The sequence below is a fragment of the Hippichthys cyanospilos genome, chromosome 3 (assembly GCF_059441005.1).
Source record: "Hippichthys cyanospilos isolate Australia breed blue-spotted pipefish chromosome 3, RoL_Hcya_1.0, whole genome shotgun sequence".
NCBI lineage: Eukaryota > Metazoa > Chordata > Actinopteri > Syngnathiformes > Syngnathidae > Hippichthys > Hippichthys cyanospilos.
Genome location: NC_142371.1, coordinates 7,085,196 through 7,112,225, shown reverse-complemented (window position 1 = coordinate 7,112,225; position 27,030 = coordinate 7,085,196). Strand labels below are relative to the sequence as shown.

The 27,030-nt window shown below is 39.7% G+C and overlaps 1 protein-coding gene across 3 annotated transcripts in view; it reads right to left on the bottom strand.

The window, feature by feature from the left end:
• LOC148425625 (growth factor receptor-bound protein 10-like) overlaps positions 1-21,093 on the bottom strand; it is a 71,298-nt gene extending 50,205 nt beyond the window's left edge. For 2 of the 3 annotated variants that reach the window (XM_088410053.1, XM_088410055.1), the window contains exons 1-3: positions 20,855-21,093; positions 7,521-7,628; positions 3,687-3,783 (exon numbers count right to left, since the gene is read on the bottom strand). In XM_088410053.1, the coding sequence (XP_088266179.1) occupies positions 3,687-3,783; positions 7,521-7,571 (148 nt within the window). In that variant the 5' untranslated portion in view covers positions 7,572-7,628; positions 20,855-21,093. The remainder of the gene's footprint in view (positions 1-3,686; positions 3,784-7,520; positions 7,629-20,854) is intronic. The other variant, XM_088410054.1, reaches the window with a different exon arrangement.
• Positions 21,094-27,030: the final 5,937 nt, after the last annotated feature.

Sequence of the window (27,030 nt, the reverse complement as noted above, 5' to 3'; positions counted from 1 at the left end):
GCGCAGCTGAGAGAAACAACACAGCCATGATAACAGAGAGTAAGCCAGTGACAAGGCGAGTCACACATCGCTTGCGTTTTTCAACAACTTGACTATGAGCCTGTTTATAAATGACAGATTGACAACTGCTGCTGTTTCTTAAACATGGGGTGCAAATACTCCTGATAGGTTAACAGAATTTCACGCCAAATTTACCAAATAAGGAATAGTGAGTTATATTCCTCCAAAGTTGCCCTGTTCCTCTCAGTATAAGGAGATTTGTCACTATTCTGGCTGTGAAGCAAACAGCAAGAGGCTGAAAATGCCACATTACTGGCAAACAACCTTAATAAAATTAGCAAGGATTTTCATCCTTCTTAGAATGCTACAAGCAAGGTCAAATTTCAAGAGTAGACCGTGCATGCCAGAGTTTTACGTACAACATCTAGTCATCTAAAATAGGTAACCCATTACATGCGAAAGTAAATGGTCAACAGTAGAGGTGTTCAATAATCAGGCCCTTAACACATGTTCATAAATCTTCTGTCAGCAAAATGTTTCTTAGACTAAGTAGTCTCCATTTATCAGCCTTTCCTGTTCTCGAGTTCCCTCCACCCAGCTCATCCTAAAAAAAAAAAAAAAATGACAATGTAATTTCTGCTCCATTTATTTCATATGCCATGGCCAAGCGTTCTAATTCACTGGTTGAGACCTCACAGACTCCCCGCCCTTGCCTCCCATGCTGAGCCAATATTGTGCTTAAATCTCATGCTCCGATTGTCCTGGGCCAATCCTGTATGGTACAAATAGATAGGCAGCATAATTATAATGGCACCCTGTGTCCGCATAGATCACCCTTTGAACTGCTCAAATGTTTACAGCGGAAGAGAACCAAATATAAAACAACCCCCATTTCCAAACCCCCACCCAGGCCCCCCCACTATACTGAAGACAGACGACACACATACGACCAAGTAGTGTAATTAACTACTTTAGTTTACTTTACTTTACTTTAGTCTATAAACTCTGCAATAAATGGTGGCATTTTCTATGACCTTTCTATTCCACGTTAAGCATATTAGCATGCAATGATTGTGTGAGATGAGACGAGCTCTCATACTAAAAAAAAAAAAAAAAAATCTTGAAAGAATGCCACAAAATTTCTCGTGCCTGTGAAGCACTAGATCATTTTTCTTTTGGCAGGTTTTTGGTTCATTGGGCCAGGTGTGTAATGGAGCACAGAGGAGAATGCTTTGCTGGTTAATGCTCTGCATCACAATGAAACACACCACCAACACAGTGAAAGACCCAACTTTTAAATAAAGGTTATCATACCAAATAATATATGAAGATGACCACCTAGGTATGATTTTATTTCTGAGTTGTTCCCGAAAGTGTGTCCCGAGGTAACTGCTGACTTGACCAGTCTTTTTACTGCCATTGTTGTGACAATGTAGTAAGCTCTGGGAAGCACGCACATATTCAGTGAATGTGGTGTGACATTACGAGCTCAAGACATGATCAACATATAGTGGTGGGTTTTTTGTTTTCAGTTTCAGTTTTATAAGCAAGGTTTTGTGAAAAGAAAAGAAACAAAGTACTGTACTTGTGCTTAGTACAGTCGGCCCCCGGTTTACGAACACCCTCTTTTACGAACATTTCGACTTACGAGCGTGGTCCGCGGAGTTTTTTGTCCCCCACTTACTCACAGACCATTCGCCTTACGAGCAATCTGACATGCCGGCCATTGTATTTGTTCATATATTTTCGCCTTGCCGCGTCATCAAAATCAGTAGTTAAAGCGTGTCACGGCAACGTAAGAACGATATTGCTCTTACAATGTCACAGTCACTGTCTCAGTCACGGTGTCAGTCACGGTCTCACTCACGGAGATGCTATTGGCCGGCGTCACGTCAATCACAGAAATGCCGATATGCTATTGGCCGAACGCCTTTATCTAGCTTGATGGCACAGCTGGTCGGGACGGAAGGAAGGAGAGAAAATGAGTCAAAAACGGAAGGAAGGAATGTTGTTAAGACTTTGCAAACTTTATCTGTTAGACACGGCTTCTAAAATTGCTAGTGGCGGTAAAGGAAGAAGTAAGAGGATGATGACAATAGAAACTAAGCAGGAGATAATAAAAAAAAAAAAATACGAAGGAGGCGCACGCATGGCTCGTGAGTATGGCTGTAACCGCTCGGCAATCTTCTAAGGGCAAGACTTTCCTTGCCGGGGGACGGACCTCGATCGACAAGAAAATTGAGAGGCTTCTTCTATTATGGATTAAAGAGAAGGAAATCGCCGGTGATATGTTCTAGTTTTGAGAAAAGTTCCCGTTTGAGAAAATAAATCAATAAATTCTGCGGGTTGGTCTCTGCTCTCCTCCGCCTCCACCTAGCTCAAGTCACGTTGCCCCAAAGGTAAATGTCATTTTTCCTTTGTATATTTATGTTATTTAATTTAACTGTACAGTAGGTTATGTTACTCATTTTTAATATGTGTATAAAGTCGTGATGTTTTTACCTAAGGTTTTTGCACGCGTTGCACGCATTCACGAATTAACATAGGTTTGGATTGCCCGTCATACTAGCAGTTCGAGTTACGAGCGTAGCCGCTGAACAGATTAAGTTCGTAACACGGGGGCCCACTGTAATTGACTCGTGATATGTTCACTGACCAGTGAAACTATGGGAAACCAAAAATATTCGTAGAAATAGTCATTCAATGCATCAAAGACAGCAATGATGATAGTATGAACACATTGCAGGGGGTACATGGAAACATTTAATCATGTATTTGATGCACCAAAATCAGAACAGCTGCATGTCAAATAGGGATGAACAACTATGGAAAAAAATCAAATTACCATTGTTTTCTATAAAAACTCTGACTGTAATGTGATTGTGATATACAGTATTTACAACATATTTTACTGAACAAGATTTGTCTACAATTATTTTATTCGACTTTAAAAGAAGACTGACAAACGTATTTACTTTTATGTGGATATCATATAGTTCAATACAGATGGATGGATGGATGGATGGATGGATGGATGGATGGATGGATGGATGGCTCCTGTGATGCAGTGTTTTCCATTCAGGCATATATGACCACATAGTCGGAGGTATGTGGAAACATTAAAGGTAAAATGAATGATGAAAATAAAACTGCATACAATATGGCGCTGGATCTCATTTTTGTCCAATAACTTAACACCTGGAAAAAGGGAGTCTGATTTATCAGATTTCTCTGACTTTATTGTCAGATTGATTGTCTGAGCTTGAAATGTCCGACTGCACTTGAATGCTATTGCATTGACCCACGTCCAGGTATTATTTGGTGTGTTTATTTTGAAGTCTGTCTCCGCAGCGCATTGGCAGCGTGTCACATTATGTTGTTGGAGCTTCCCTGGCCAGATTTTTTTGAGCGTTGTGCATCACAACAATAAATATAGGAATGTTGTCACATCCATGTACAGTATGTACTAATAAAAACATGTACATGTGCCATATGATTGGATTAATTTTAACCAGTGCAATTTGTTACGTTAGCCACATCTGTGGGTAAATTGGTCGCAGTGTTGAGCCCAGATATACCCACACGTACTCACACACAGGCACACACACACACACACACACACACACACACACACACACACACACATACTGTGCCCATCTATTAATGAAAACACAAATGTAACAAACCTTGATGGCTTGAAGAATTGTGGTTGGTTGATTGTTGGAAGCCTGACCCAATGAGATTTGACTGCCTGTGACTGGTGGACCGATCTATATTGTCCTGCTGATGGAGATTTAAAGAAAAAAAAAAACAGGGCAGAAAAGTAATGTTAGATTCAAAGGGATTTCATAATAAGGCATAACACATAACAGATGCCTGTATGTTGCTTGTCAGCAAACAGCCACAGTTTTAAAAGGATTTAAAAAGAAGGTATACAGAGTATATTAGAGTTAAAGTATATTAAAATAATGACATTTTACTTTAAGATTATTTTAGCAAGTTTAAATAGTATATACAAGGAAAGATCATAATCATGTACAAATCATTTTGCTGTGTACATAGGCTTTATGAAAACATATCATGCCCAGGACCCTGGTGAATGGTGAGAATAAATGGTTAAGAGGATGGATGGATCAATACAGGTAAAGCGACTAAACTACTTTGGATCATATAACAAATGTTCTGATAAAGTTCAATTACAAGCATTTCAAACACTCTTTCATCACTTTACCGTATTTTCTGCATTATAAGGTGCACTGGATTATAAGTTGCACCTTCAATCGATGGCCTATTTTTAAACATTTTTATATTTAAGGCACATCGTATTATAAGGCGCACTGTCAGGTTCTAAGAAAATTGAAGGCTTTTAGGTGTGCCTCATACTGAAGAAAATACGATACTTACACTACTGAAAGTAAATGTTATTTTTTCTGCATTCACTACCTTTAGAGGTGTCCAAACGTTATCTTCGGAGGGGCTCATATATAAAAATCAATGAAGAAAGCAATTACATGTCCATATAAAGTAGTAATAAAAAGTAAAGAAAAACAAAAAAAACTGCTATGTCAATGCTTTTGGTTAAATGTGATGAGACAAATTAGGATATTTTTCACACTTCTATCGCCGTCAATGTTAAAATGACTTGTTAGTATACACTGCCGGCAGCAAAAAATGAAGTTGGTGGGCCAAATGGTCAACTCTGCACTACTGAAATACAGTACACATGAAAGAACTTATGGGCGCAGGATTAGTTTTTAATACAACCAGATCTGGGAGACCCCTATTGAATGTGAGTGTGCTTCGTGTTTAGACAGGGCTTAGCAAGAGGAGGAAAAGAATGTTCTTGGACTGGAGGCTGATGGTGGTAGAAACTGTCTCTCTTACACAGCACACCTCCTCCAATATTACATCTTGTTTACCAAGCCAGTCAATTTCTGCTGATCTGAGAGAATAAACTGAAATTTTCAACAAGTCATTAGCCCATCAGATAATTTTTAAGACCTTTAGTCTTTTTTCTAAAAAGAAAACATACTCAGGTTGTAGATTTAATGTCTTGTTTTTCTCAGCTTTCCTGCTACTGGTAAGTTGACGCAGGAGTATATAGTAAATTGCGATTCAAACAACCAGGCTCCTTTGACCTTTGCATTGTCTCTGTGCCATGGATTCCACACAGTACAAGTGCTCCCATTGCTCACAGAAGGACTTGAAGTCGAAAAAATACTTAATAACAGGTTTTGAGAGGAATGCATGGAATTTAATAGAATCAGTCCAAAGGGTATTTATCATTTCATATGTAACATTGCCCAAAATGCAGGATCAATCAATCAAAAGGAAGCTCAATCATGGCTAAAAAGCTTCCAAAATATTCTCACTCAACTTTACCTTAACTCAACGTGTCGACTGTTTTGAGATAATCTGCATAAAATACGATTCCGTGCCTTGTCTCCCTGCCTTTCATTCCCTTGACCCATATTGGAACTAGGTCATATGTGGGAAAAAAAAATCTGAATTGGGTCACTTAAACCATAGTTCAAACCCAGCCTAAAGGGACAATGTCAATCTACTGTACATTTGGATACTAAACACTCACTCATTCATCAAAACCGCTTTTCAATACTAAACTACACCCTTAAGGTCAATTTGAAATGCTGGGTAAGCAATACAGGCACAACCTCTCTGCCTGGCCTGGCCTCAGGAGCGTCTGATCGTAAAGAAAGGCGTATGGAGAAGGAACGCTATAAACGCCAGCAATGCAAAAGAGCAAACATCTCCCTTTCAGCCTGCTTTCCCTCCAGTCATCCAGTGCGAGGATTGGACTGTAACAGCCCTCTTCCTACTCACAACCATTAATGAAACAAGGAGTCTTGGTTGTCTTTGCCATGGACGAGTAAGACCACCAAACAACCCAATCATAGCCAATCATTAGTCTCAAGTTTAAGCTCTGTTAGTCAGATTGAAAGTTTCCTAATGAGACAAGCATCACAGTGACGTAAAAGGATAATCAAAGTCAACAGTGCATCACCCAATTTGCACATCCAAATAAAAGAAATCACCATTATCGACACAAAAGTGCCTGTAAGTCTGGCTACCAGACTGTGACTGATCACAGTCAGCCAAGCAGCCTTACAACATTGCTTGGCTAGTTACGACACAGCACACATTTTAAGTGTGTGCTTTCAGGTCATGGTTCAACTCCACTGAGCGAAACTAGGAACGCTTTTACAAGATATACGGGTCCTTAATTGTGTTTTAGGTGGATATCTTGAAGTAAACAACTACATTTTTCAAAGGATACCTTGTTCTTTTTTCGTGGTTCTTACGGTAAATTAAAAAAAAAAAAAATAGAACCCAGACATCTGTTGGTAAATAAAAAAAAAAAAAAAAATAGAACCCAGACATCTGTTGGCACTCCTGGGGAAAACCCACAAAACACGGAGTAAATGAACATTATTGTTGATGTTTAGTCCCAGCTATTTGAGCTACCTCAAATATAATCCTGCTTCCTTGCATCCTAAAACTCTGCTTTATCCTAATGTCGTAAATTCACAGTGGCTTCCCTCTCATTACGTTAACATGCATTTATTAAGATCCAGTGGCAGAAACTCTTATAGCAGTGAATATTTATTTTCATGCTTCATATTTTATTTTATTTTTGTTAGTAAAACCTGCTGATTGAACAGATTGGTAGGATAGATTGTTTTTACATAGTGTTCGGTGTTTGAAAACATTTGGCTGCATATGTCAGAATTATAAATGCATTCAAAAGTTGCGTATGACCAGTCTTATTCGAATCCATTAAAGGGGCAACATGTAAAATTTAGCGACATCTAGGGATGAATTAAGAGAATGCAATGATTTTGGGCACCCCTACAACAGTATCTGAGAAACACTTTACAAGCCTGATCATCAGTACACTACGGTCGACAAGTTCTCATATGTGTATCCAGAACAGATAAATGGCATTGAAACATGCCAGCCTCCTGTAAACACATGACCTGTGTATTCTTCATTATTACTAGACCTATGAATGTAGAAAAAATACATTGATGTGATAGAACATATTTTTGCATAAAGCTTCCGCAGTTTATTTATAATTGTTTTTTCTTTTTGATTTTGAACAAATGAAAACATATTTTTATTCTATTTTTATTTAAATATGAACATAAACATGATATTTTTGTGGTAAAATGGGCACAATTGATCTACAGATTTGTTCATGCGTCATGTAAAATTATCTTATTTAATAACATTTACATTTTCTAAACTAAAAAGACGCTCCGGCACCTGTTTACATATCCATCCATAAACTTTTAAATTGTTGGACCAAGCCATCAAATGCCTGTCCCGTGGTTGAAAAATGATCCAAAGTAAATGGACCATGCCTTGTTTATCATGGGTTTGGCCTCCCAATACATTTCCATAAAATATTTATAGTTTGGATTCAATACTATAAACACTCATCCTTTGAGTAACGCTAGAGAAGCTCTCTCAATGATGGAACAATCCATCTTGCAATTTACCTGATAATTGGGATGATGCAGGAAATAATCAGGACATCCGGCGACAGCCATGCTTTGAAGATATTCGGTTCTTTTGTGTTATTTATTCAATCCTGGTAGCAAATGGATCTACAGAAGAAAAGGAAAAGTGTGAGGTTAGTAAAAATGAATTTAAAGGAAAATATTTATAATTGTGTTCAATAAATCCTTATAAAACTATTCTAATCAAACATAGCGATTTGGGGTTAAAAAAAAAAAAGTAGCTTTCTCACTAAAATCCCTGTTATTTTAACTTTTTAATGTGGGTATCCTCCTTCACTTTTGGTCATTCTACCACTGGGCAAACATCTCTGAACACTAACCCAAAAATACACTGCAGGCACCTCTCCAGGTCTTAAGTTAGACTCTGGGGGTAAATTTGGAGTCAAGCTGCTCAGGCTCAATACCACAAGTGTTCATGTGCAGCAGTTCATGACCCCTCTTGGTATTCCCAAAATACTGCCTGCCATTAATTAAAGCTAATTTTATCTTGCATTCGCATTAGTGCTAGTGAGAATGTGTGTGTGTTTCTTTTTATGAGGCTCTGTGCATCCGTGCGTGTGCGGTATGTTTATGTGGTATGTGTGTATATAAAACAACCATTCTGAGCACTTTTATGCTATTTGAGAAGATTTTTTTAAAGGGTTGCAGTTTACACCATGAAAGTATTTATGTCCAAGTTGCATCTCTAAAACCATAAAATGGCAACCTCCCAATCAACTGTAACACAAAAACGCCAACGGATATAAAATGATGACCTATTGTAATTAATTATGAAAAGATCCACTTTTTTTTTTTTTGCATTCATCAGGATTCATTAGCCAGGACTTCCATAATTTACCATGACAAATAAGGTCAGATGCCAAAACCTGACAATGGAATGTGCTAACGTCTAACATTTATCTATTTTCAGATTAAGAAAAAAATCCTTTTCATTTGAGTCAAAATGGGCATGTTGACCATTTAAACTGACGTTTTATTTGATCTTATAACCAAAGTCCAACGGAAATAGAACTCTACTAGCAAAACTGTCCAGTATTTACAGTGACTAGGAGTAGACTATAGCCTCAGTTTCCTGTCATCTGACCCAATTTTTCTCCCCCTTCCAAGAAATCAGGAGAACATAGTGTTTTTTTAGAACATCGAAAATTACTTGCAAATAATGATCAAACCATGAATGGAATCTAAACAAAGACCTTGGCAATGGCGGAGCAACGACTTCTGAATGGGCTTCCTTGTAATGAGTGTGCATCAGTATGTGTGTATGTGTGCATTGCTTGTGTGGTCAGGCCAGCTGGCGTGCAAGGGCAGCTCGTCATTTACACATTATTTACAGACACACAGTTTACAGCAAAAACAAAACAAATTAACATCAACCTATACTCTCATTAAGCACCCTGGATTTCTTGACGAGTTGCTGTATGTTTATTAGGAGTCAGAATTTGCTTGGGATTGACAAAAATAGCTAACATTAAAGAATGAAAAATGTTTTCTTTTGCACATTCAAAAAAAGATAATATTGCGCCAAAAAGGTTCATTCAAACATGCACCCCACGAACCTGCCTGCTGGTAGAGAGGTATGGGCCCAATGCTTGCCACAATGTTCTATTTATTTATATTTAATACACAACATTACTAGTTTTTTGTCACTCTTTTATTGTCATTGGAAATGCTCCCAAATTTGTGATTTTTTTATTTTAATTTTTTTGGGTGGCGTTAGTGTGGCATTGAGTGGTATTTTAACACTGAATGTGTCTGCAAGAAACCTATATTGCTTTGAAGTGGACTTATTTTTTTAAGATCGACCTATTTGTTAAATTCCGTCTTATTCTTGAACTTTTAACCTACTGTAAAACATGGCATATAATACTGCAGCATTCAGTGCCAACCCATGGCAAAAGATCACATTATCTCTACCATTAGACTTTGTTGTTGTCTTCATCCATAGATCTACAAATGCTAGATTGACCAGAACAAAAATATTAAAATAATTTGTTGTTAGCATCACAAAAGAAGGCAAATGTTATCAAAATGGGGAAAAAAACGGCCTCACCATTCCAATACTATTGGACGGGAGTTCAGCATAGAAAAAAGGAAAAAAAAAAAAAAAAAAAAAACTCGATTACGCCCATCATAGACTAAGATATTGAAAACAAGCACACTTTCACCTCTGCCAGAATCAAAACCATTCAAGCGCAAGGAGTACATGCTCTCAGGATACTTTGATTTGATGCCTTCAATTTGTACAGCATAATTAAAACATACCTCTAACATTGAAAGTGCAATGATCCTATTGGTGTTGGATCAAACCAGAAAAAAATACTATGACAGAACCGCCATCCACTACCTATGCTTCCAAATACCAAAATCATCCTCTGACAGAAACACGTCCTGGTGATGAACATGTTTAGTTCGCCTCAAGGTTAATGTTCTGATATACACTTATATCTCCAACGGTTCAGCTATAACATGGCAAGGTGATAAGCTCTAAGGAGAGAAGCCAGAGGCTAAGTCTGCGATCACCACACACACATCTAAACTATTTTAAGCAAAGCCCAATTAAAACAGTAGATAGAGACATCTCTCTCAATGCATCTCTTGCAGGAGCAGGAATGAATCAAAGGCGTAATTAGCTAGGGATGAAGCTGTACAAAAATGTCACAGCCTGGTTATAGTGACCACATCACTCACGGTCATCTGTATTTCATGGCATGGCTTAGAAAAATAAATAAATAAATTACCAATAGGCAAAGTAAATTCAGCAGTGCTACACATTTTGTTTTCTTGTAAATCTAAATTATTTTTCATGCATGGAAAACCAAATGAAATTTACAGGGATTGCTCACAATATTTGAGTAAATTATATCCCAGGGGAAACACTGAATATATGAAAACATACACATTATTTCTGCTGTATTAGTTTAAGAAGATTGTGTTAGTTTTTGTGACTTAGATGGTGAGATCACATTTTAAGACATATGTATGCAGGAGGAATGCAAGAAATTCCAAAAGGCTCAAGTAATTTTGCCTCCCTCACTTTACCACTACTTTACCGTTCTTTACATTTTTAATATAGTCGTTTCTTGTTTTAAGACCCAACTTCCACCTATCATGAATAATGACTTTCTCTCCTCATTGTAATCTAATAAAAATGATCAGACAGGAAAGGTCAAAATATTCAAATTTAAGTTACATACAGCTCAGAGTATAGAGGCCCAAAGTCAAAACAAAAGCTTTGTGGAATTTGGAATTGTTGGTCAAGATTGTCTGTCCTGAGAAACAATCTAGCTATTTGGATAAATATCAAAGCACCTTCGTGTGCAGTTTTCTTCACTTAAATCAGAATTAAAGGGAAGAGAAATAAATATCAAGAAAACAGTACCCAATTCATAAATAAAAAACAAAGAGGAGAATAATGAATTACCAGTCAATTGAGATCTGTTTTGAAATAACAATAGCCCTTTGTGTTGCTTTGGGATTACGCCATTGCATGCACTGTCCCTTTTATTATCTTAAACTGAAAAAACAGCTCCAACTCAGCTGTGCAGCTGTGTCAACTTCTCTCTTTGTGTATATAATTGCAAAATGTGTTCATCTTACTCAACTTGCCTCCAGTTGATTGGACTGGACACAGCTGAACAGTGGGCTGTTCAGCTCTACTCAGTCATCTTCGGAATGCACAGAACACATTTTTTCCATATCGGGTACGGGATGAAAAACTATGTGATACAGCAACCTCTAGTTTCCCTCCCAATTACAGCCAAAGATATAATATGCAGACACACAGATAGGGGCAAATAGGGATTATACACCTTCAAAAATTGACCATGGAAGAAAATGAAGCGCCGTTTTGGGAGGGCGAGTTTTTATTTGGTGACTGCCTCGATCGAGTCACCAAAAAAAAAAAAAAAAAAAAAAAAATATATATATATATATATATATACACACACACACACACACACACACACACAAATATACACATTTCTTTTGGACATTTGATGGGATCCACAAAACCACTGACCCTATGCATCAGAATCAAGACAATGGTTAAATCCAGTTCACTAATTTCACTAGTAGCCTACACATCATCACTATGCCATGCCACTAACTCCTGTTTCTCCCAAAGTCTACCCCATTCCCCATGGTTGACCCCTTGCCACTAGCCCAAATCTTGCAGCTTAGCCCAGAACATAAACATAACCCTTAATTCAAAAAATGGCACAGGTCCAAGTCTAAGTGTGCAGCCTTTGATACAGCCCATTGAAATTAATGTACTGGCCGTACCGCAACCCCAAGAGAGGGTAAGTCAATTATTGCAGTGTATATGTTTAAACTAGTTGGACACTTTCAATGAAAATATTGGAGGGTGATGCTGGGAGTTATCAAAACCTCCTATGGCAGCATGACCTAAAGAACCATGATGTATGCGATGAGGCTACTGCAAATGTGAACGGCTTCAATGTTTGTAGTGTATTGCGTTCCTGTGATTCCCATCAGTTTTAAACTCAAACGTGCCATCTGTAACAATGTACCAGCAGTTTAAAAATCTTTCTCAACAATGGTAAGACTGCATCACACCAACACTGTGCTCGTTAAAATTCGACATACATGGTGGAATGTGCATTTTATTGTAATGAGATATTCTAAGTGACCGAAATGAAACTCTTTATTCCATGTTATCAACTTTCAAAATGTGAGACAAATGAGATTGCTGATGCGAGTGAGGATGCATGTGTGTGGGCTGCCTGTTATTCCTTTTGCAATGCAACAGAGCAAGTTGAACAGAGCATCTCTGTATTCTGTTTTAATCAGCAGATTAGATGGCAGTCACTCCTCACTGGATGTGCTTGTTGCACATGTTGATTAGTCATTAATTGGCAGCTTTCATTATTTGGGCGCAGCAGCGTAAAGTGGGGCTATATGAGAGGGCCTGATGTCATGCCCGGGGAAGCTGAATAGCACCAGTCAATGAGAGAAAGATCTTTTGGTATCCTAATTGGATGAGGACTTTTGGAGAAGCCTTGTGTAATGGAAAGATGAATGCTTTGAGCCAGGGTGCAATACTGTATGTTAGGGGGTATTGGTGACCTCAGGAGGGTTAGCTAACTTACATTAATGTGCCCTTTTTGACGCTAGCACAAAAAGGTTAAACACCTCACAATCACAGTCATATCGGACAACCTCCATTTAAACATCATTCTACATGCAAGCAGCACTGCCAACACCGGCAAAGAAATTTACAAAGAGGGAGAAAGGTAAGAAAGAAGTTTGCAGGAAGACATATTATATTATTTGGATGTATTATTGTTTTGTTTGTTTGTTTTTTATTAAAACCTCTCAAAACCATAGCAAGGTGTTGTGCAGTTTGGTCAAGCCAGCAATACAATGTTATGTTGCAACTAAGTGCTCTTAAAGGATGTGGAAAAAATGAGATCAGCTAATTAATATCTGCGATTAATTGACCAAATTATTGTCTTTGTAATTTCACCAAAACATTTTTGAGAAAAAAATTGTTTTTATATATTATGTTAACGTGATATGTGAAAAGATTGATATGCAACAACATAAATTATACTCCGGAATGTGCTCAAATCGGTCCCACACAGCAGACAACTTTCATTTCCCCTGCTTCATAATCCACAAAGATACCTACAAGGAGCCGTGAGATTTGGATTGTTTCAGCGGTTGCATCGCGTTGACAGACGAACTTCCTTATAAACACAGTTTGGGCCGTTTTTGCCTGTCAACCCAATTCATGCATTGGTCACGTGATTGTCTTAAAGCGGTATAGCATCAGTCAATTGGCCTCCAGATGGTGCATGAATACAAGCAATGGAGTTCTATGTAAAGACAGTCTTTGCATGTATGTGTTTCCCCCCAAAAATGCTGCTGCGGTAGAAAATGTACTGAGGAAAAACATTATCTGAATTTACCTTGCAAGTCTTTCAGTGTGTTTCAAAATACAGTGGACCCACATGTTACAGCGTCCCTGGCTTACGTTATTGTCATGTTGCGACGTGGAATACTGAGTTTTTTTCATCCCCTCTTTATGGTATTTTCCTGGTTTTGCGAAAAAAAACAACTGTCATGACCCTAGAGGCTTGGCTGTATTTGTGTTGTTTCAGCTCCATCTGCAGGCGTTTTTAGGTATTTACACTTATTTTCAGTTGCCGTCACACTTGCCTCCCTGCAATGCGTCGCCACAATTCTGGTCTGCTATTGGTCGGCGTCTCCTCACGGAGATGGTGGTCTGCTATGGGTCGGCCTCACTTGTTTCAAAATGGCAGAACAGTAAAGCTTTCTTCGATTGTGAGTGGTTACAAAAACGAATTTATAGTGCATTTTACTGCTTAATTCGAAGTTGAAAGGGTTAGCCATGGGCCCCAAAATTGCTAGTGATGTTAAAGAGAGACGTAAGCAGATGATTTATACGGAAACGATGCTGGAGATAACCCTTATTAGGGAATATGGGCATAACAAACGGCACTCAAAGGTAAATAAATCCTTTCTTTATTTTTTATTCATGATATTTTCTGATTGTATACATGTATATTCTATATACGTAGCACTTACTATATGATTTTGGGACCAATTTGTAATATTAATGTACAATTTTGATGTTTTTACCTGGGGTTCTAAACGCATTAGCTATTCAACATAGGTTTGGATTGCCCGTCATATGACGAATTCGCCTTACGACCCGACAGCGGAATGGATTAATGTCGTAATACGGGGGCCCACTGTATATTATATATACAAAGCACTTAATATACTATTTTTTTTAATCAATTTTTAATATGTATGTAAAATTTTGATGTTTTTATCTTGGGTTCTAAACGCATTAGCTATTTAAAATAGGTTTGGATAGCCCGGCATATGGTGACTTTGCCTTACGAGCCCAACCGCGAAACGGATTCATCTCTTAACCCTAACCCTAACTGTGTAGCTTAGTGGGTAAGTGGTTTCCACCACAGTGACGTATTCGGCAAATAAACTCAAGATTGACATTTTACACAAGTAGTCTGATCATGCAAGTTGAGCTAGACCAACAAAGGTCACTCGATTACATTTTGACCACAGTTAGGCCACCTGAACATTTGGCTGCAGAAATAAGAGTTGCTTTTAGATCCAGTCAGTTGATGTACACAAATTGTGCTGTGGTCGCCCGGCAGGCACTGGGTTAATGGTGTCATTACATCAGGGAGGGGGGTATTAACAGTGTATAAGCCCAGACTAACTAGTGCTGAATGACTGCTGGCTGACGCAAGACCCAATGGAATGCTGCTTAGAGCACAGAGACAAGCTCTTATAGATCCAATACCAGTTAATAGAATATCACCCCCATTTTTATGGGGCCTTTCCGTACGTGCATACAACGAAGAACAAGAGTAGTACTCACACTGTAGCTGTGTGCCAAAAAAAAAAAAAAAAAACACACACAAAAAAAAACTGGCTGAAATATAGAATAAGACGTCGATTTCTCCCTTCTTCCACATTGCTTGTGTAGCTGCTTCCAAGCAAATATTTTCTTGACCCCTAAAAAATTGTATCTGTGGCAAATTAGACATGCAATTTTCCAAGTTTCATAGGATTTATTACTACAAACGCTCATGTTTCTGAATGAGTAAAATGAGCATTTTCTAGTTAGTACGGGTTATAATTATGAGCAATATGTGCAGTCAGCAGCCTTATGGCAGCCTGTAGTCTTGCAGAGTTCATGCCCCATCATGTCTGTGCTTACGGAGCACTGACTTGAAATAGAAGGCCTGGTGCGAAGGGGGTGAGTACAAACCACAAATCGGGCTGCCGCCTTACAGGGTTGGGAGTGCAGCGTAATTGAACTAAAGGAAGAATTACTGGGCAAAGGACAGAAATCCTCTTTAGTTACGGCTGGGATAGTGTTCCTAAAAAGTTTCGGTTAGCAGTTAGCTGATCTGAGACTTTATTCAATGACCGAGTCATCTACCCGCATTTGGAACCCATTGGAACCCGCATTTCCTATATCCCAAAGTTGCAACCTATTTTAATAGACATTATGAACAAAGGAAACTGTCATTTTTAACTACCAGTTTTGGAACCACCAATTGAAAATTACTGCTTTAGTATAACAAACTCAGTGGTTCAGTTTGAGTCGGTACCTGTTTTTTGGGATGCCAGTTGAAGTGGTAAGCTTTGATACGCTTGTAAAGGGTGGAGCAAAACAAACGGTTGCCCAGTGACTGTCACTCGCTGCCAACTAGTCGGGTGGTTATAGGGATAACTACAGCATCAAGAGTTGTATATCTTATTAAATGGATATTTAAAATGAAATGTTTTTGACAGGAGAAGTAAAAATATAGAACTGAGATGATGTGTGCACAGCCTCGAAGAAGTGAGGATAAAGCTGCGGAAAGGTTTCACCAAAGTCATTCAAAATTATGTTGAACTGGAGGCAGCAACCCACATAAAGTCTTGCGATGTGGGCAGGCTTTTACAAACAATTCTTTTTTCTTTCTACCTCTAATTAAATTGAGTTGAAGGTGTTTTTAGACTGTGGCTGGGATTTGGCATTGTTCATTTTGTCTTCACCTTGTCTCATGCTGCCTTCAGACTGAACGCGTGGAAGCTGAAAAAATGGCACGTTTTGATTTGGTGTCAATGTAGTTTGCGCAACATGGCGGCAAAGCACATTGAGTGATGTGAAGAATGCATATGGAGCTACGTGATATAGAAAGCGATGCAAAATTCCTCTCATTTCACCTGATCACAAGAAGTTTAAAAAAAGTGACTTTTGCCGCGCTTCACGTCTTGACAGCTTCAAGAATGCTCAACGTTTCACACGGGGCAGGAATGAATCATGGTTTAATCATGAATCAGTTTAATACAAACACTGAGTCAATCAAGCGCACTCGCCTGGCTTGTAGAATGGTGGAGGAGGAACTTGGGATAACTTCCATGTGCAGTGTTTACTTACATTTTTTAACAGCTGTTAAACTGTAGTTACTGTGCCAAGATAATGTTGTGCACCAGTGATACCACAGTATTTAGCAGTATCTCGACCACTCGATTGTGATGGAAAGTTGTTTTTTTTTGACAGATGAGTACTGCCGCAAAGCGAGGGAAACGCAATGCATCAGGGTGCATCAGGAGAAAAGACTGGGTCCACTACATCCCAGAAAAGAAGTGGAAGTTCTCAGCGATGCTCTCCTTCCCCGGTCCATAGTAAGCTGCACAACAACCCCACCCCCTACCACTTGCATGAAAATGTGAACAAGCTAAATGCCGACAGTGAACAGCCAGAGACCAAAAGCCTAATGAATGACATAGCAAAATAATTGTTCGATTTGGTTTGAACGCAGCATAAGGCCTCAGTTTCAGTTGAAGATGAAACAGCCAATATTTGCTAGAAATCCATGTATCTTCAAAGCTACAGTTTGAATCTTGGTGGCTTCCTTCACCATTTTTTTTTTTTTTTTTTTTGATGGGCATGCATTTCTTTGTAATGCCACTTTTGTATACTATTTCTCAAACTGATGATTTCGGTCTTCACTCTTCGCTGCATTGAAGCAGTCTCCTGACTGACACCTTTGGACAATGTAATGCATACGACAAAAGGATGTGACTAGACTGAGTTCCATTTAAAATGAGTTTGAATGTGACTAGTAAATTCTGAATACGACCACATTCCTAGTTTAATAGGCGTGCACACTTTTGCAGCCACATTATCAAGATAAGGTATTTTTTATTCCGCTCTCTAAAATTCCAGTTTTTAATTCCTGGTTAGAGGTCACATTTTAAGGAGTAAAATATTTGCAGGCATGCATGCATGCTTTGTCTCATCTGAGTTGGTTTCATCTATAAACATCACAATATTTACCATTAATTCTTTTCAGTGGAAGTTGGCACTAGATTACGTCACGTGAGTTCAAGTCCTTCAGATGGAGAATCTGATATGTGCGCAAGCTACTTCCACACTAGGGAAAACATGCAAAAGCACAGCCTCCTCCGCTTAACCACATAGCCACAAAGATGAAAACAGCTGATGTATATCGCTTCATTCAAATTCACAAATAATAAAAAGTATCTTTGCGGAGCAGTTTAGCTAATCAATTACTTAATGTGTGAGGTAACATTCTAATTATGAGGAGCGGTTTTTGTTGGTTCATCTCAGAGACCTGAAGCAAGGATTTTATCAAACAATCTTTACAAAAACAAGAACTCTATAATGATCCTGTATTTTTCTTAAATTCACATGGTACATACAATGTAGTCTTTTCGTCTAAAAATATTTTAAACAGAACAATTTCAAACAAAAATGAACTTAAGTTTAAAACTTTATTTTCTAAATAGGTTATGTATTATGTAGGCATGAGATGATAAGCAAATTGGCGATATATCACAGTTTTATAAGTCACAGTTAATTAAAACCATCCAAGTCTGTCAAAACCGGTAAGTTTTGTTTTTTTCCCCCTAGTTTGTGGTCTGCCTTAATGGGAAGCTGCAGAGTGCAGCACACACGTGAGTCTTCCTCTTTTGCAGAGCCATTCACATTGTCCTTTTATTGGTTTGTTGCCTTTAGTACCACTGTAAGTTAGCAACTGCAGCTAACTAACGCGGTGAAAGTGGCTAACATGTTATCTATTATATGCTAGTGTTTTATGTGATATCACACAAAGTAGGACGTGAGTAATCTATCTAAACTATGGTTCAAAAAGTCTAACGAATCAAACTTTTTCCCCCTTCCAAACAAACAAAGTCATCTGTCTGGGACATTTTCGGTTTTCTAAAACAAACATGCAACATAGTGAGTGAGCTAGTAGTAAGATAGTGAGCGATACGGCAAGCGGATGAGATCATAAAGTGCTAATTCATGTTTGTTTTGAGTTACGTTCTACACATATAGAACATGGCTTTTTACGCCTAGCTATGGGGTCAGAATTGTCGCAAAAGTGTTCACAAATACGTATTTCAATTCACAAATGCGTATTTCAATCCACAAATGTGTAACCCGTCACAAAAGTCACAAATGTGCAACGAGAACCATAAATGTGCAACGAGAACCCCAAATGTGTGTCTGAAGTCATAAATGTGTAACGAGATTTACAAATACGTAACGAAAGTCACGAATTTGCAACGAGAGCCACAAATGTGCAACGAGAACCCCAAATGTGTGACTGAAGTCACAAACGTGTAACGAGAGTCCCAAACGCGCAACAATTCACATATGCGCAATAAGAATCCACAAATGCGCGGCAGAAGCCACAAATGCGTAATGAAAGTCAAAATGTGTACATTGATTTGTATGTGACATGTGACTTTTGCTACAGTCCTGCCGCCGCACGGGAATCACAAATGCATGAGAGGATTTGCAAAAGCGTGAGAGGATTTGTAAAAGCATATCGGGGGACCTGTGTGTGGCTCCGTAGCAACTCATTCGAACCAAAAAGTTCGGGCGGGGGGGCTGCTTGACAAAATATAATGGAGAAGCACCGTCGTAGGGTTCCGTGGACATACAGAAAATAAAAACAAAACTCTTACCAGTCAAGCAGAATGCACAAGAGCAATCCAGGCACACGAGGATTAACAACAAGCAACAGCAGAACACATTCAGTGAGTCATCCGTGAGAGAAGGAAGCCACAGGCTAAGGTAAATTCTTGTTGTATCGCGATGCCTTTGCTGCCATTTTCTGTTGTGTTTGGTGGGTGAACTCAAATGTGTAGAATAACTAGTCAAACTAATTCCCAAACCAATCATCATAGATCGTCATGAAACTTGTGCTGCGAAGAGTGGAGGCCCTCCCGACCCTTCCTTCTCCTTTTATTTATGATGATTGTCAAACTAACCATTTATTACCTTTTTTGCGTTTTTATTCGCAACTGACATACAAACATGAAAGTCGCTCGGTTGCACAAACTGACATCTAAAATGTGGTTCGAATTACTCTGGCAAATGTTTTCCTTCTTAGCTTTCCGTAGTTAAAACTAACATAACTGTCCCCATCTGAGCGGCACTACTCAGGTAATATAAATAGCGATTACTAGACATACGAATATATATATTAAAAAAAAGAAATGTTTGTATAGTACACATTTATTTACACCTTATTGAAATTTATTGTGAGTTTTCAAAATGAAAAACGGTCTAACCATTACACATTGTCACTTAAGAGAAATATCTGAATCTTACACTAAGTCTCAATAAAAAGAATTACTTTAAATCAAAGAATGTGGCCAAGAAGCCAGGGTTTATCACACAGTCAGTTTCATGAAATAACATGCATTCATATACCAATCTCAACTTAACTCATAAGGAACAAACCTAAGTAAAAGAAACCCTTAGGATTTTGAAAAAAATTTGAAGATTGTTGTTGTTGTTGTGCTTTTAATTTGAATGAAAGCCTTGGAGTGCAGTATGCAAAATGGAGTTAGGACACGGTGACATGATATCTCTAATCTCTCTTGACTAATAGCTCGTGAATCAATGCATGAGTCAGATGTGGACTGAGGTAGTACACAAAAGCAAAGAAAGCCACAGCAAAGGAAATTGCATCATCTAGAACAAAGGTGTCAAACTTAAGGCCAGGGGTCCAAATCTGACACACGACATTATATTCAGTGGCCCGGGAAAGAAAATGACTTACATTGATTGCATGTTTCTTGCAAAAAGACCATCATTTTGGCATTGTTCTGAATATCTGTGAATTTAATTTCATGATATCCTGACTGTGGATGGTATGATAAAGAATGCATGGCCACTCCTCACTGAGGTCTGTCACTCTGGCCAATGAAAATTTGCTAGGTACCTTCCTGGCTGCAACTGTATCATAATTGTGCAACAGCGGAGGGGAGCCGAAAGGCCTGTTGGTTCCATCAAAACAAAACACCAACCAAAGTGGGGATTCTGCTCAAGTACCCCCGGCACCTCTGCTGTGGGCCAAAGCACTTCCTTGGTAACCGCCCCACCCCCCCACGAGGGAATCACTGCCAAACTGTCGAGGGGGCGGCAGTAGTCCCACTGGACGCCAAAAGTTGCCTGTGTGCTACTCTTAACTGATGTAATGCAATCTTCAACAACATGACATGCTGGCAGGCGGACGCCGCTCGCCTCCAAATAGTGTGCCCGAGGAGGGCTTGAACTGAGCGTCAACAATGCAGGAAAAGTCCAAATCTAAAGCGGACTCAATTGTCCCGGAAGAGCATGGATACAGCAACCCGGCAAGACAAGAAAATAGTTTAACTTGAACGACCGAAGTTTCAACTCGGGCCACGGGCTGACACCTCTCCGTCCGTGCGTCAGGAGTGCGACGTAACGTGTTCGTCCGGTGGCAGGCACTCACCCACACAGCCAGCCAGGCTACGACCCTCCCTCGCCGACACGCACGGCCGAGTGGAGGTGAAGGGACCCGGGAGGGCAGCGCCGGTTCAGGCCACGGTCATCGGCGTTGCCGAGCAGAGGAGAGGAGGCGAAGATTTCACTCAGGGAAGGAAGCTCAGGCGGAAGGAGTCAAGTACTGTATGTAGTTAGTTGCGACGACGAGACTCCCAAATCAGATCATCCCGAGCGGCCGATCCCGACCCACACACATACACTCAGGATCACGTGCTCGCGCTCACGCATGCTGCTCCGCCCCTTGAGACTTGACCACGCCCTCCAAACTGATCAATACAGTATGATGCGTTCGCGGTACCGGGAATTAAGGCGTGTCTTCTCTACTCATTAGTTTGTGCTTGTGATGATCTTAGAACTTACCACAGGAGGCAAATATCTATCTATCTATCTATCTATCTATCTATCTATCTATCTATCTATCTATCTATCTATCTATCTATCTATCTATCTATCTATCTATCTATCTATCTATCTATCTATCTATCTATCATGTTTCGACAAAATCAGGCGTATGCCTCTGAAAATGAAAATGGAGAATTTGATATACAGTACAATACATTATAGAATAGTTTTATACAATACAGTGGTTTACAAGATTAATCCGTTCCACGGTTGGGATCGTAACGTGAATTCGCCCACCATAAGAATTGTAAATACATATTAAAAATTGGTATCAAAATAGTATAGTAAGTGCTACTTATATATAATATACATGTGTACAATTAAATAAAATCATAAATAAAAAATATATAGAGGATGTATTTACCTTTGAGTGACACTTGTTATGCCCATATTCCCTAGTAAGGGTAGCCAAAGCAAGGCTAGCTTAGCTTTCTTTGTATTTCTTGTATTTCTATCCAGGTTTGTTTCCATATAAATCATCATTACTTCACTTTTTAACATCACTATCAATCTTGGGAATCTTGGGACTTGGATAACCAAGTTTGAATTAAGCACTAAAATGGAAAATAAATACGATATTGAAAGCGCTCTCACATGAGATCAAGTCTTTAGGCAGCCATCTTTGTTCACCCCGTGCACCGACCAATAGCAGACCAGCATCTTCGTGACCCCATCACGCTGACCAAAAGTAGACCAGTATCTTAGGGAGTTGAGATGCCGACCAATAGCAGACCAGCATTGTAGTGACGTGTTGCAGCGGAAGCAGTTTGACGGCAACGGAAAATAAGAGCAATTACCTAAAAACGCCTCAAGAGGGAGGCAAAACAACCAACCCCATAGGTCATAACAGTTGTTGATGTCAATCGTAAAGCGGCATAAATGTCTTAAAGAGGGGACGAAAACACTCTATTCCTCATCATAACATGAAAAAAATGTAAGGCAGGGACGCCGTAACCCGGGGGTCCACTGTACGCGAAAGTAGAAGTTACAGCAATTCGAATTTCTCCAAATTGAAAATCGAATTTTTAAGAAAATGCATTTAATGCTTTAGCACATTCAACTTTTAATGGTGCTCATCTTCTATGTATCCCTTATTTTCGTGCACTTTGATTAAAATTCGAAAATTGTTGTCATGTTCTGCTGGTATTTGTCGTCTGTGGGTTGGTATTGGGGTTTCCTGTTCTTTTCTTTTTAAGGCTTTTTCTGGATTTTAATTGTTTTGAGTGGTGGGTTTTTTGTTCAAGGGTTTAAATTCAGGGTCGGCAATTACAGAGCGGTTAGCACATCCGCTTCACAGTAAAGAGACCCGAGTTCAAATCCAGCTCACTCCAGCCTTCCTGTCTGGAGTTTGCATGTTCTCCCCGAGCTTGTGTGGTACCGGGACATGAGGCCACATACCTGCAGTACCCTTTTGTTACATTTCTCTCCTGTGTTTTATAATACCCCGAGGAATCTTTTACAGTGGTTATTAACCTGGGTTCGATCGAACCCAAAGGGTTTGGTGAGTTGGTCTCAGGGGTTCGATGGCTCCTCCACTGCGGAGGTCAAGAGTAACCAGACTCATCTTCTCAATTCCTGATGACGTCCCATCGCTGAGTCCAAATTGTGGGCCAATTGGTGCTGCGAGAAATGAAGTGCGCTTGGTAAAAAAAACATGTAACTGACATCCATCAATCCATTTTCTTGAGCCATTTGTCTTTACAAGGGTCGCAGGCTTGCTGGCGCCATCTCAGCTGGCTTCGGGCAGTAGGCAGGGGACACCCTGAACTGGTTGCCAGCCAATCGCAGGGCACACAGAGACGAACAGCCATTCACGCAGCCAAACACTCCTAAGGAAAATTTAGTCTGTCCGATTCGCCTGACATGCATGTTTTTGGAGTGTGGGAGGAAGCTGGAGCATACAAACTCCACACAGGAAGGCCCGAGCCTGGTGGATTTGAACCGGGACCTTTGAACTGTGAGGTGGCGTCTGAGCAGTTCTGTGTAACTGACATGGTGTGATTTATTTTTTTATGATTTAAACTATGTTAAAAAAAAAGAAAATCACCCCCAAAAAATATGTACACTGTACACTGCCCTCCAGTCCTCGAGGGCCGCAATCCTGCATGTTTTCGATGCTTCTGTCATTATTGCACCTGATTCAAATTATTAACTCATCAGCATGCGCTGCAAGAGCTTGTAAATTATCCTAATCATTTGAATCAGGTGTATTTAGGAGAACGGCATCAAAAACATGCAGGTTTGCGGCCCTCGAGGACTGGAGTTTGAGACCTATGACTTACAGTATGGATTCACTTGTATACAAGGGAACAATAGATGGGAAGTTAGTGTCCTACCCACATGATTTACAATGCTAAGTTGAGCCAGTGAAACCAATTGGAAACATATAGCCATGTCTTGGAAAAAAAAAAAAATCTCATTTTATTTTTCACTCAAGAAGGGTGTCATGAATGTGCATATAAAACTGGTGGGGTTCAGTACCTCCAACAAGGTTAAGAAGCTCTGCTTCAGTAATTTGGGTAACCCGAATAAAAATAATAAATACGCACGCACGCACGCACGCACACACACACACACACACACACACACACACACACACACACACACACACGTTAATTACGCTGTAATTGCAGAATACAGCACAAGTTTGCTGTGCTGGCAGCTAGCTGCTAAGGGGAGTGTTGACATTTCCTAATGCGCAAGAGAAATGAGGTGCAATTGAATGCAGACAGACATTTCAAACTCAGGCTGAATTTATTGATCGCGCACATATTTTTTTCATCACACAAAGCACTGGTTAAAGCCTTAAAATGTATGCTATTTTTTTTTTATCTCAGAGGCACACTCTCATTCTGAAATAAATAAAGATTATGCACAGGGAAAAGGTCAAAAAGTTTGTTAAATATTGTAGAAGATTAGGGTCTGTTTTGTTCACAAAATATTAAAAACCAAATCGAGGTAAACAAATGGTGAAAATATTATGGGTTACCATGGGCTGGTAATGATGTTAAGGACATCAATGAATTAGAAGACCTGTCTAGGACAAGCAACCAGAATATAAACATCAGTGGTATGTTTTGGGAATTGCACAAGTGGTTATGTGTTTACGTGTGAGGGTGCCTGTGTGCTTCACCGCTACAGTTACCTTACCAGCGCTGTTGAGATTGTCAGAACGTCATAGGGGTATTACACAAGACCGTCTAATGTTTATGTGACTGAGAACAACATCAAGAGGTTTACATTAGGACGCGGTGATGCAATACAGGGTATAAACTGCCACAGAGAAGATAACTGGTAAACACTTTTATTTTATTGTGATTTTGTATTCATTTGATCAGGATGTGACTGAAGTGGTAATTATTATCTATAAGAAGATTAATCAAAAGATTTGGCGATTCACCAAAGAGGAATATGACCCTATGCAGAGGGGTACATTTTATTTTTTTTTTTAGTTTTTTGAGATTCCTCACATGAAAGGGAATTCATCAGACAGCATTTTTGAGCACCACACCTTCTGTGGTGCAGTTTGGTACCCCAGTGACAATTGTTCAAGTGTTTGCAATTCTTTTTTAAAGCATCACATGCTTAACATACGGTACTTATTAAATTGTACTCCTCGGGTCAATGACATGAGTGTAACAAAGGTCAATGAATGGAGAAAAGCCTGTGAATGGATTTGACCCCAAATGCATTGTCCCATGCAAGATGCACTTGATACTTTGGATGGGAACACACCATGGGAATCTGAAAAGTGCTCAGGGTGTGTGTCTAGTTCAGGACAGCGGGGTGCTCAAACTGTCGCCCCAATGTATTTAAGACACCTAGTTATACATGTGAGACAGCAACAGGCAGACTGGAGATGCTTAACCAAATAGACACAGACACATATCATGTCAGTCATAAACCGGCTGACACTCTGGAAACAAAGCCTTCTTGCTGTGAGACTGACGCTGAGACATCAACACAAACACACATTGTGCTTATTCCACCTCCCCAAACACCCAACACTGCACAAGTCTTTTGTTTCAATTGATTGATCAGTTACTTTGTGGACTACCAAACATGAGAAAACAAAGTCAATACAACACCCTGCTGGCCATGGGTGTCACTGTGTCCATCACTCCAAGTCTGACAACAAAGCTGTGGAACTCGAGCAAAGGCAGCCGGTGAAAGGCTTTCACTCTATGTCCCGCAGGACAGCGGATGGAGACGCTCTTAATCGGAATTCCTAAGGTTTTCATGATTCATTATTTATCTTTCACTTAAGAGCGAGGCGCATGTTTTGCATACGTTACACCATTGTCACCTTTCACCTCAGCCCACGCTAAACTGTTCGTCTGAACTTTGAGCTCTAAGGAACAAACCATGGAGAACATTTTGCAAGAGTCGTTAACATGTCCGCCCCAGATATGTACAGGGAGTAAAAATGGACGTAAGCAAGACATGAACTGCATCGTGTGTGCCTCGCTCTTGAGTTCATTTTTTTAGTAATGTCCATGGCTTAATATGGCACCCTCCAAAGCTAATGTAAGAAATAATCAGAAGAAATTATCTAATAATACAATGCATTGATTTTCATTCGGCGCGGCAATCTTTGTTTCATGATTCGGTGTGATTTAGATTTGATTCTTGATTCAAAATGGTTTAATTGACTGATTTCAGCTTCAATCTATAGATATGCAAAGAATTATTCTCTCTCTCTCTCTCCCTTTATCACACACACAGGTGGGCACTTCGTCAGCCCTGGTCACAGCCCTGGACGCCAGTTTTGCCAATGGACTGACGAGTGACAGGAATGCTCAAGAAAATGCAGGCGGACTGATGAGTGACAGGAATGCTCAAGAAAATGCTCAATCACAAATGTCGGAATTATAATTTACATCCGTCGTTGTAATCGTCAGTCTAGACATTACGTCAGCTGTCCGCCATGTCTTTTTTTTATTACAGTGGACCCCGGTTTACGATGACCCTGATTTATGTTTTTTTTTTTTCACCTTATGACGTGGACCACAACGTTTTTTTGTCCCTCCTTTACGCCTTTTATAAAACCATCCATGAGCTACAGCTGCTAATCCTCACTGGGGTCGCTGGGTTGCTGGCGCCTTTCCATGCAGTCTACAGGCAGTAGGCAATTGCAGGGCACACTGTGACAAACAACCATTCCCAAAGACAAGGGCTTGAGGAGAACATGCAAACTCCACACAGGAAGGCCGGAGCCAGCTGGATTTGAACTCGGGACTCTGAACTGTGAGGTGGACGTACTAAACATATGTATTTTGTGTGTGCGTTTGCATGTGTGTTGAGTGCATACTCATGGCCTCTGACTCCAGTGGTAAAAAAATGGCTCTTTTGCAATCCATATTCTTTTCTCTACTGATGCCACCATAAGTGCTTTGAGCACAAAAGGAATTTCCCGCAAGGAGGACTATTATATGGGACCTCTTTTTCCAGATCGCCGATGTGCTGCAAATGTTGCCGCATCTGGAAGAAGGAAGGTGGTGCTATAAAGTTTAGGAACTTCATTATGTGCAGCTACTGTGATGAGTCAGGGCGCTGAGCAGCTGCCGGGAAAAGCAGCTCGAGCGTGGCAAGCCAGAGAAAGCGAAATGTTACACTTTGATGAGGGCAGCCGTACTACTGGAAATGACACAAGACCCCGTGATGCTATTACAATGACTGTAATTCCTGTTTTCACTCAATAAAGACATGAAAAAAGCAGTG